The 11,946-nt window shown below is 34.2% G+C and overlaps 1 protein-coding gene across 1 annotated transcript in view; it reads right to left on the bottom strand.

Annotated features, from left to right (window-relative positions):
• The window catches only part of NCKAP1 (NCK associated protein 1), a 107,423-nt gene that overhangs the window by 32,398 nt on the left and 63,079 nt on the right, over nt 1–11,946 (bottom strand). Inside the window, exons 17-23 of the mRNA XM_017867484.1 lie at nt 10,619–10,751; nt 8,102–8,221; nt 5,547–5,686; nt 4,509–4,640; nt 1,120–1,338; nt 801–931; nt 423–520 (exon numbers count right to left, since the gene is read on the bottom strand). Coding sequence (XP_017722973.1) covers nt 423–520; nt 801–931; nt 1,120–1,338; nt 4,509–4,640; nt 5,547–5,686; nt 8,102–8,221; nt 10,619–10,751 — 973 coding nt within the window. The remainder of the gene's footprint in view (nt 1–422; nt 521–800; nt 932–1,119; nt 1,339–4,508; nt 4,641–5,546; nt 5,687–8,101; nt 8,222–10,618; nt 10,752–11,946) is intronic.

The raw sequence follows: 11,946 nt of genomic DNA, 5'->3' as shown, positions 1-11,946 counted from the left end.
AAAAAAAGAAAAAGAAAAAACAATAAGCCTAATAATGTTTGTATTATAATCTATGGAAAGCAAATACATTCAAACTCCAAATGTGAACAAATTTTTAACTCTGGCTGGAATTTTGAAGCTGGTATTTCAAAGAAAACATCATGATACAATACTATGAAGGCTTGACCACAAGCCAAAGACCCTGAGGTTCTGTCCCCTTTACCAAGTCAATTCACCTCTTTTGGCTTTCCATTTTCTTACCTGCAAAATAGAGAACTCTAAAGTAAGATGCCATAAAAAGGCCCTGCTAGCTATTTAATTTCATTTTCATATTATTACTTTCATGTTGGATTAAAATAATTAACATTGTAGGCTTGCTGCTCATATCCCTGAAATGTTTTTCAGGAATATTTAAAAGCTAAAATTAATAAAGACTATATTACCTTAAGTTCAGCAACTTGTGATGAAATATGCCACATAAGGCTTTCACTTAGAAACTTCATACCATATGGGCCTAGTAGTTCTGATAATGACCTCATTTCTGAAAGAAAATGTACTTAATTTTATACTTCTGACAAATACTTTAAGAAAATGAACATTAACACAATACAACATCTCATTATAAAAACTAATGTAATATCCTGATAAAAGTCTCTAGAATGAAAGAAAAAATACAAAATACAAAAGTAATTCTAAGATACAATATGCAGTTATGCATATAATTGTATGAAACAGTCACAACAGAATCAAAAGTCAAAAGAATCAAGACACTAGCAAAAGAATTTTCTTCATTCTCTAAACTGTGGTATAGTATTATTCACCTGATATGTCAGAATATTCCTCTGCATTGAATGTTAATTCATTTTCTGTAGGTAAGTTCACAAATGCTTTCATTGCAGGAAAATATGCTATATGGCCATTGCTGACTTGTCGTAACAAAGTTTCCAAATACCTAAGGAGAAATGTAAACTTATAACTGGAAGAAACTGCTTAATTCAGAATGTATTATGATATACATTCCTGCATATAATTTTAAGTTGACTGACAATATGAATGAGTATTTATTCACAAAAAATAAATTTTCCTAAGTAGTTCATTACAAACTTTCCGTTACTACAAATTTCTAAATGCATTCCTTACCAATTTGTGTATAGACTTGTAATGGTTGGCTCTCCATGACTGTCTAAATGTTGTGTTTGTTGAAGAAGCACATTATTAAATACTCTTGTAATATCAATCTGCACATAGTTTTCTATCGACTGGAGTACAGTCATGTATGCTCTTACACTTGTTAGAAGTTCTGAAGGTTTTGCAATTTCCTGTGTGGCTTGATTATACATAGTCATCCCAACAATTGACCTGGGGAGAAGAGGTAGAAGAATAAGAAAAGCCTCTGACTTTTCCATTAATGTAAAATAAACCACTCAACCTACTGTTATCTAATATTAAACAAGCAATAAAATTAACTTTAAAAACAATTACAAAGTGTGAAATTACTGTCATTATCTTCCCAGGAAACAACATAAAAAAAGAATGAAGGCCAGGCATGGTGGCTCACACTTGTAATCCCAGCATTTTGGGAGGCTGAGGTGGGCAGATCACTTGAAGTCAGGAGTTTGAGACCACCCTGGCCAACATGGCGAAACCTTGTCTCCACTAAAAATACAAAAATTAGCTGGGCCTGGTGCACACCTGTAATCCCGGCTACTTGGGAGGCTGAGGCAGGAGAACTGCTTGAATCCAGCAGGCAGAGGTTGCAGTGAGCTGAGATTGTGCCACTGCACTCCAGCCTGGGCAACAGAGCGAGACTCTTAAAAAAAATAATAAAATAAAATAAAACTTAAAAGCTACAATGAAATGTGAATACAAATGATTAAAAACATTCTAAGAATATCAGTAACAAAAATGATTTAAGTATAGAGGGTTTTACAAATTGCTTTAACATGGTAAGTTGTTTGTAGCAAGGACAATTAACTATTTAGTCTACAGCTTGAATTTATTTGACACTGTTAGGTGCCAGTAGTTTTTAAGACTTTATATAAATTACCTACAATCCTCACATTTAATAAACCTACAATGTACTTATCACTATATTTCCCAGAGGAAAAAAAATAAAGCTCAGGATTCACATAAATTGATAAGGTTTTATTAGGAAGTGGTTATGACTAGGATTTGACTGCAGATCTGCCTGACTTAAGTGCTGCCTCTCAACAAACTGTATATGACAGTCAAACAAAATAATGCAACAAACAACTTTATTTTCTTTAATCACTCATAGCACATAAAACACAGTTCTGTTTATATCTCAAGAAACTGTATAATAAAAAGCAAACAGAAATTTTGAAAATACTTCCCTAAATGATCTTATCCTACACTGGCCATCCCAATTTCACTTTCTTTAAAATTCCCTGAGCATTAGATCTGTAAAGATCTTAGACTTGTATTTGTAAGGGATAAATCCTTAAAAGAAAACTGACAAATCCCATCACTAGAAACAGGCCAAGAAGAGCCAACTCAAGACGAAAAGTGTTATCTTAGTGTATAATCCCTAAGTCCTAAGACTGTGCTCAGGTGATTGACAAAAACCAACCCACTAATATTCACAAGCTATCTGGCTGGCCAATATGGCTAAACCCCGTTTCTACTAAAAATACAAAAATTAGCCAGGCGTGGTGGCACATGCCTGTAGTCCCAGCTACTCGGGAGGCTGAGGCAGGAGAATTGCTTGAATTCGGGAGGCGGAGGCTGCAGTGAGCCGAGATTGTGCCACTGCACTCCAGCCTGGACAAAGAACAAAACTCCGTCTCAAAATAAATAAAATAAAATAAAATAAATATATCTTTCCATGGTAAACAAGCTGTTCCCTTTGCCTTGATCCTAATCACTAAGTAGATGTTTGGTTAAAAAAAAAAAAGAAATTGCTTCTCTGTGGATTAACAAAGCAGACTGTTTACAAGGAAAACAAGGGAGCTGTAAACTGAACCTTACCTTCCACCCACCAATCTCCCACCTCTAACCCACTTGAGAATAATAAACACCACAAGGCACAATGTCCCTCTGGTCTAAGTTCTAGGGCATTCTGGGTTTTACTGTCAGGATGCCTGACTTACTAAGGAGAACAAAAGACAGTTCATCGCCAGACTCTTCTCAAGTCAACTGATAATTTAACACTCAACTTACTGCCAATGTATATACTGTCATATTCTGTTCTCTAATTCTTTTAGTATACCTCACCAGCTACAGTTCTATCTTTATCTCATTATTACCGACAGTATTTAACACAATTGTTAAGTATATAGTGCAAATACAACTACCACCTGTTAATGACTACAGAAACTTTGAAAACCCTTTCACAAAATTTTGTTTTATAAATTGCTTCAAGACCTCGAAGAAAAAAATTCTCAAATAAATAAAAATTTTCATGAATAAATATTAATAAATAAGTAGGTAACTTTAGAAAAAGGTTAAAACAATATCTATAAAGTTGAAAGGTTTCTGACTTATCAATGCACTATTTCATATACATACATAAATATATATTCATATATAACTCAGGAAATTCTAATTAGAATTGAGAATTCAAGAATCTGGAATTCTACTGGCTTATTTAACAGCAACATGTGAATTCAGAAAACATGTAAGGATTCATCTAGACCTCAGGTTTTCAAATATCTTACTGTGACCTACTGCAAGACATGCATCTTAACACTGCATATATGTAACCGAACATTTCATGCATATATGTATGAACATGCATATATGTAACTGAAACATTTCACGAAGCAATATACATATTTAATACATACAGTGTACTGTTTTTTTCCTATTATTTTCTTCCTCTTGTCCTTTCTTTCCCTCCCGCTTCTTTCTCTAAACTGACTACAACCTAATAAACTGATTTCATGACCCTATTGGGTTGCCACCTGCAAGCTGAAATACATTGATTTGCTACAATCTTCTCACTTTGTATATAAGGAAGCTATGACTCAGAGATATTAACTGGCTTGCCTGGTGTCCCTAGTTAATACTAATAGGTATGAGAAAAGAATCTGGGTATCATAAGTAATTTTCAGTTCACTATTCTTTGCACTTCCCAGTTCATTATTCTTCTTTTTTTTTTTGAGACGGAGTCTCGCTTTGTCGCACAGGCTGGAGTGCAGTGGTGCGATCTCACTGCAAGCTCTGCCTCCCGGGTTCACATCATTCTCCTGCCTCAGCCTCCTGAGTAGCTGAGACTACAGGTGCCTGCCACCATGCCCAGCTAATTTTTTGTATTTTCACTAGAGATGGGGTTTCACCGTGTTAGCCAGGATGGTTTCGATCTCCTGACCTTGTGATCTGCCCACCTCAGCCTCCCAAAGTGCTGGGATTACAGGCATGAGCCACCGCGCCCAGCCTGGTTCATTATTCTTAACACTAATCCAGTTCTACTAATGCTTTTCCTTATAAAACACTGCATAGTCATTAATAATTAAATAACAAACTAATTACTGAGTCAACAAACAAAAACAGTTAATATTCTTTCTTACTTGGTAAAGCGTATTTCCAGATGAGAAGTCAAATATTCTCGTGGGGTAAAGGTATGTTCCCAAACCACCATGTTTGGTACATAATTTATAGAGAAGCATAACTCAGAAAGTGCAGTGTGCAATTTATCAAGGCTGAAAAAAATATGAATAAACAGTTAAGTAAAATGTTCAACATGTCATCATAGGCAATAAAAAATTAATTTTATAAATGTATCAATCTTATTTGGAGATAAATTATTTTTATAAATATATCAATCTTATTTGGAGATAATGCTTACAGAATTGATTTTTTGATCTACTAAACTGAGAAAGTTCAAAATTTTTAAGGTTTTAACATGTAAGAGCAATATTCTAAAGATGGCATCATTTGTTTCTACCTTTAGGTAGTAATGACCATACTGACTTAATGTACAATAGGTAGAGCTTATTCTGCACTCATAAACATAATCACTTCCAATTCCTGCAGTACTTTTTGTTATAAGAGAAGGAAAGTTGTCTATAAAAGGGCAATGGCTTGCTCAATGTAGCAAGAAAGTAGGAACTATACTTTAAACAAAAAATATTTATCCAGTTATTACCCACCTACTCCTCCCCTCCAAATAATTAAGCAAGCAAACAAAGATCCCTGAATGCTACCTGGTCTGTTATTTCTGTTTTCTAATAATGACATTGGGGATGTTCTAATATATCACAAACATGCCAAAATAAAATCTCAGCTATCTGATTTTAAATAAATTAAAAATTACGGATTGCTTATAATGTACCACAGAAATTTTTTTAAACATATAATTGGCCTTCAGTACTTAGTATAAAAAGACAAATATCACCTATTACATAAATTTTCTTCTAAAGGCCAAAATCTGTATTTTGAGATGAAATAAGCAACTAACAGGTTAATGAAGCTCAGAAAGATTTTTTAAAATGGCTGGAAAATGAAGACTATACAATTATTAGCATTTCCTCAGGACTAATGTCATAAAAAAAATGAAATAAATATTTTATCTGGAACAAAAAGGTATAATGTAAGTGGACACTTACTTGGTCACAACCAGCCTGTTTTTCCTCATGCTCTCAACACCTGGTTTCTCCCTTTCAGGTTCCCCTTTCTTACCAGTCTGTTTTTTTGATTTCTTATTCACTGCTTGACTGATAGTTTTGGCACAATGCTTGGGCAGCAACTAAATTTAGAGAAGAATGAAATCTTACATTATACCAACTACTATGAAAGCATACTAACTATTCAAGCAAACATTAGCTGAATCCAGGCTATGTTGCAAATATCACAGCAATATTAAAAGACAGAAATATAAGTGAGATATAGAGCTTGCTTACCTAGCTTGGGTAATGCACATAGCTTGGTGGAAAACAGAAACGGGTAAATCTTGTGTGAAGAAACATATCATAGAGGAAATTCAGAGAGGCTTATTTAAATTACTACTAAAAGACAAGTAAAACATACCAGGCAAGCAAGGAATGAAAAAGAACATTTCATTGGAAGGATTAAATAGCCTTTGGAAAAAAACTATGTAAAGATAGGATGGTTCAGAGCTGTAGTGAGAACTACTATGTGGTGGAGCATGGCGTGTAAGGTAAAGTACAGAGATTTCAACTATTAGGAAGGACCTTGAGTGCCAAGCTAGAGGTTGGATTGTAAACTGCAGGCAAAAAGACAGCAACAATTTTTTTTTTTTTGAGACAGAGTCTTGCTCTGTCTCCCAGGCTGGAGTGCAGTGGCGCAATCTCCGCTCACTGTAAGCTCCGTCACCTCCCGGGTTCATGCCATTCTCCTGCCTCAGCCTCCCGAGAAGCTGGGAGCTGGCTAATTTTTTTGCATTTTTAGTAGAGACAGGGTTTCACCGTGTTTGTCAGGATGGTCTCAATCTCCTGACCTTGTGATCTGCCCGCCTCAGCCTCCCAAAGTGCTGGGATTACAGGCGTGAGCCACTGCGCCCGGCCAACAATTTTTTAAAACAGCCACAGCATAGGAGATATTTTATGTTATTATTATTATTTTTTTTGAGATGGAGTTTCACTCTTGTTGCCCAGGCTGGAGTGCAATGGCACAATCTCGGCTCACTGCAACCTCTGCCTCCTGGGTTGTCCTGCCTCAGCCTCCTGAGCAGCTGGAATTACAGGCGCCCGCCACCACACCCAGCTAATTTTATTTTTGTAGTTTTAGTAGAGATGGGGTTTCGCCATGTTGGCCAGGCTGGTCTCAAACTCCTGACCTCAGGCGATCTGCCTGCCTTGGCCTCCCAAAGTGCTGGGATTATAAATGTGAGCCACCATGCCTGGCCATGAGGAGTTTTCTAAGGCTAATTCTGATACTGGCAGAAGAAAACACTGAAAAAGGAAAACTGTAACAGAGCTGCTAGAAATAGTTCAGACAAGGCATGAAAAAGGGATAAGAAATAGGCAAGTGTAATAAAAAAAAAAAGTTAATGGGCAGATCTGAGACAGACTTCTCAGATAAAATTGAAAGGACTCAGTAACTTAGATGTGTGAGAGAAGCATGACACAAGAGCTTTCTACCTAACACATCGTTAAGATCAATAATTAAAAAAAAAACACACACAGGTACAAGTGAGAAATAACTGATTTCACTTGACAGGTAACAAAGCAGGCAAATGAGAAATGAGAACATTTTAGGTAGAAGGAGAGCTTCACTGTACATTACAGTAACCACATGTGAAATGTGCCCAGTCCAAATTCAGTTGTGTTGTAAGACAAGATAAACACCAGATTTCAAAAATTTAGTATAAAAACTATACAATATTTCATTCATATGATTACATGCTGAAATAATAACATTTTGGGGTATATCAGGTTGAATCAATGTTTTTAAAATTAGTTTTACCTGTTTCTTTTTAAGTTTTGTGTATGGCTACTACAAAATTTTAAATTACATATGTGGTTTGCACAATATTTCCATTGGATGGTGCTGGGCCAAGGAAAGTTATTTAGTCATTATACCTAGATAGTAACTAAAGCCATGGGATTGGTATTTGGGGGAAAAAATGCATAAGAAATTACATTGCATTGGTATTTTAACAAAGGAGTTCCTTCCTAAAATGAAAATTTCTAAGGACATTTGCAACTTCAAGAATATTAAAGAGACCAGAGTGTTGAATATTTATAACACCCTTCATAAGAGACAGAGCTACTAGAAAGGCTGGTACATCTTGTCACACCAGATAACAAGAAAGCTCTCAAATGACTATAAGGACTCCTACTAGCCAATGATGAGGCAATCTGAGCTTTAATCTGAATTATCAGTGGATTGAAAATCACCAAATATGCTTAATTCCCGTTCTTTTGCAACTTTCAATGAAATAGCAGAATCAGGTGCTAACACTACACACACAAAAAAAATATACATGTCTCCTGATTAAAGAACACAAACAGTACACAGAGTCTTGCCAAAAAGTTTATATTTAAGAAATTATACCTGTTAATGGAGTTTCACAGCAGAGGTATGAGGTTTACTAACAGCGTGGGAACTAAAGAACGCAAAGTAAAACAACTGGCTAAGGGCACATTTTCTTGCCTTCACACACAAATTTCCTATCTGTTGGAAACACTTAAATCATTACCTGGTCACTAAGAGTACACTGTTCTGTGCAAATATCAGTGATCAGATTTCGAGCTTGTTTGGCCATTTCATCTAGGAACATATTACATAAGGAAAGACTGCGATCTCCAATATGATGTCGCTGTTAAGGCAGAATAATAATAATACAAGTTATAAAGAAAGTACTTTGAATTAAAAAGACTTCTAAATAGACATGGAAAATTAGGCTAAAGGTACATTCCGCAACAAGAAATAGGGGTGGGAGATGTTAAAAATTGCTTTTGGCTCTTGTAACAACTAACTCACTATACTGTATTTGAACATAAATGACAAAGTATTTGGTGATTATGAAAGCAATGTATAATTGGGAGGAGTCTTAAAAAATCAGTATTTTGCTTTAACATGAAAAACTATATATTTAATTTTCAAATTCCACAAAGTCCTATATCCAGTTCTTAAATGTTAAAATAGTAAACATATAATGTGAAAGGAAACAGATTTAGAGTACTGTTTCCAATCTTATTTCATTTAAAATCTGTGTCTCTATAAATGTATAAATTGTGACACAACTTCGTAATTGTGTAAACAGGAAAGAAGAGCTCAAATATTTAAATAAAATGATGAGAAATCAATTTGGTAATAGAAAGTCCAAGGCATTCAAATCTCTAAACTCAAACCCCATTGCTCCCAGGAAGAAAAAACAAAAAAGCTGATCGTGCATCCATCTCTACAGGATTCTCTTTTTAGTTTTAGTGGGTTGCAATCGTTTGATGGTTTTTTCTTATCTATGGTAACTGGAATGTTGAGTATAAAACATTGTAAATTTTTGCACTATACATTTGTAATACTTTACAAAGAAAAAAATTTTTTAAAGTTTTCCTGCCCTGACCTTCCATAATCATATATGTAGAGCTTACATAGAGTATTTCTATGATGAAATGTAAAATACATAATATAAAATACTTGAGCATACAAAATTTTCCCAGATCTATTATGATATCTAACGTATTTTATTTAAAATGCCCTGTAAAACTTTAATAGAAAGTAAAACCAAAACAAAATTTACAACCTGATATAAATATTGGTTCACCTTAGGAAAGATTTCAATTAATAAACACTTAGTGTTTTTTTAATCAAATTCTGACTCCTGAAAGATAAGACATAAATCTTCTGCTATTAATTTTCCCTGAAAAAAGAATACTGAATTAAGACTGCTCAAATTTGTTCTTTACAGACACTAACTTATTTAAAATACAAATCTGACTTCACTACTCCCTTTCAATAGCTCAGAAATGCTTAGATGGAGAAAAACTAAGGTTTAACATGTCTTACAAGTCTTTTCATTATCTGACCTCTGCCTTTGGCTACGGTGCTGAGAATAAAGTTTAGGGGAACAACGGCAGAAGCAAAGAGACCACTTAGATAATCCAGGCAAAAGATGAACTCCACTTAAAGTACATATGAAGAGTATCGTAAATCTGAACTGTAATAATTACAACAGCAATGGAAAGTAGAGGATGGATTCAAGACACGACATATAAATAAAATTAGAAGGACTTTTTATGGGTAATTTATTGAAATTTGATGGTGAGGAAACAGTTAATACATCTCAGGTGTCAAGTTTGGGAGAAAAAAATCTATTAAATCTAAAAAATTTATAAACGTATTAAAATTGGTGGTATTAATATCCTCATAGATATAAATTCTAAAAGTATTCCCTAATAAACTTCCTGTAAGCGAACTTCTGTCTCAAAGTTGGCTTCCCCTGGAGTACTGGCATACAATCTGCAACAGATGTTGTCTAATGCTTAAAGAAACTGATCATGTTCCTGCTATCTCTAAGTTTCTTTTCTATAAGTTCTGCAATTTTACGTAAAGGGACTAAACACTAAGTTAAATTATAATAAAAAAATACATTATTTAATCTTTACATTCTTATCACACTTAGAAAATATTTCTTCTTTAAAGATTAGAAGAAACACTGAGTACATTTTTCACAGATACTTGGCATCAACAAAACTACCAAGCAGTTCAATTACTCTGCAACTGTGTGTGTGTGTATGCACATACATGTATGTATGTATCCCACAAATAACAGCAAATCTGGATTTTGCTTAATATATTTATTAACAATTTAGTAATAACAAGTTAGTGAATCTCTCTGACTTGTTTATGCTTATTCAGTAATCCATAAATTTAATTTTTGAGTCCTTTCCATGACAGTTAAAGAGGAAAATTAAGTATACAAAATAAATTACTATATAAATCTTTTCCACAGATATTAATACCTGATCCACCATTTATCTTACAAAAGGTAATTCCAAGTGACTTTATGATATGTTCTTATTATACTTATGTTTACTTATCCATATACTTATTAAACCTATGTATCTATTCAAGCACTTTTCTGATTCTGCAAAGAGATGTATTCGATGGGAAGCTAAGTTAGGTAACTACGACTATAAATATTTGGTTGGCTACAGGTTTGAACTAGTTTACTTTGCATACCATATAACTCACAGTAGTATACTGTAATTACCTCTTCTGGACATAGTTCATGCGTGCAACTCATAAAATGAGTGCAAAGTAGTGGAAATGCAATTGAGTATCTTGATTGAGAGGGTAACTCCAAACACTGTTGAAACATCTTCTCAAAAGCACGACTATAAAAACTATATAAACAAAAATCAGAATCACAATTTTTACAGTTAAAGTAAGTTTTCTGATATAGTACCTTATAGTTAATTTGATTCAAGTGAATGAATGATAACTGGTAGCACTGATTTAAGAAGAGAATATTTTTCCCCCAAAGTATCTTTTACACACCAGTAATTATCCCAGAGTAATAAAAATATTATTTATATAACATTAACAACATTTTAAAAAATAATAAACCATAATCTATGGCCCCTTACATAATCAAATTTCATCAAAGCTAAGTCACTATAAATAGGAAAAAATACCACTATTATGGCCGAGTGTGGTGGCTCATGCCTATAATCCCCAGCTCTTTGGGAGGCCGAGGCAGGTGGATCACTGGAGCCCAGGAGTTTGAGACCAGCCTGGGCAATGTGGCGAAACCCTGTCTCTATTTTTAAAAAAAAAGAAACATTATTTTATGAACCACTAAGAAAAAAAAACATTGCCAATTAAATAATCACATGCCATCAATTTTTTTTTTTTTACTTTTTTTTTTGACAGGGGACACTTTGTTGCCCAGGCTGGAGTGCAGTGGCACAATCACAGTTCACTGCATCCTTAACCTCTTGGACTCAAGCAATCCTCCATCTCGGCCTCTCACGGTGCTGAAATTACAGGCGTGAGCCATGGCACCCAGTCTGCCATCAGTTTTAATTTGCATCCACATTGAAGATGTTAAATCTAAATGTAAAAGAATGTGAGTCAATAAAACACTGTATATCTTAGAGTAATAAGACAAACAGAAATAGTAAACATTTCTCTATTTTAGATGTGACAGGCAAAACTAGAACGCAACTGTGAAAAAATATAAATAAAATCTAGGTATGACCGAAAATTACAAATTTCAAACATGATTCAAAGCGCTTTTAGTTCCAAGAAAGGGGACAGGATTTTCTAATTGTTGTATTTTTCTTTTGTAATAGGATCCTTTGCATAGCTAAAAATTTCTAAACATATAATGTTCCATGTTCTACCTAAGGTAGACTTTGTGTCAGACAGACAGTAGTCCTAGGCTCCAAATAATCCTAAAAATTCTTGCAAATTTGACCTGTGATGTGTCTAAATCTAAAAAGTGTATTTCCTAATGTGTTTCATTATTTCCTTTAAGAGGCATGCTTTCTCTACCCGGCAATTTGAATTTCTTCTGCAATACTGCTAATTCAAGCC

The sequence above is a fragment of the Rhinopithecus bieti genome, unplaced genomic scaffold (genome assembly GCF_001698545.2).
Source record: "Rhinopithecus bieti isolate Rb0 unplaced genomic scaffold, ASM169854v2 scaffold_3041, whole genome shotgun sequence".
NCBI classification, from domain to species: domain Eukaryota; kingdom Metazoa; phylum Chordata; class Mammalia; order Primates; family Cercopithecidae; genus Rhinopithecus; species Rhinopithecus bieti.
This window is presented reverse-complemented; position numbering and strand designations above follow the sequence as displayed.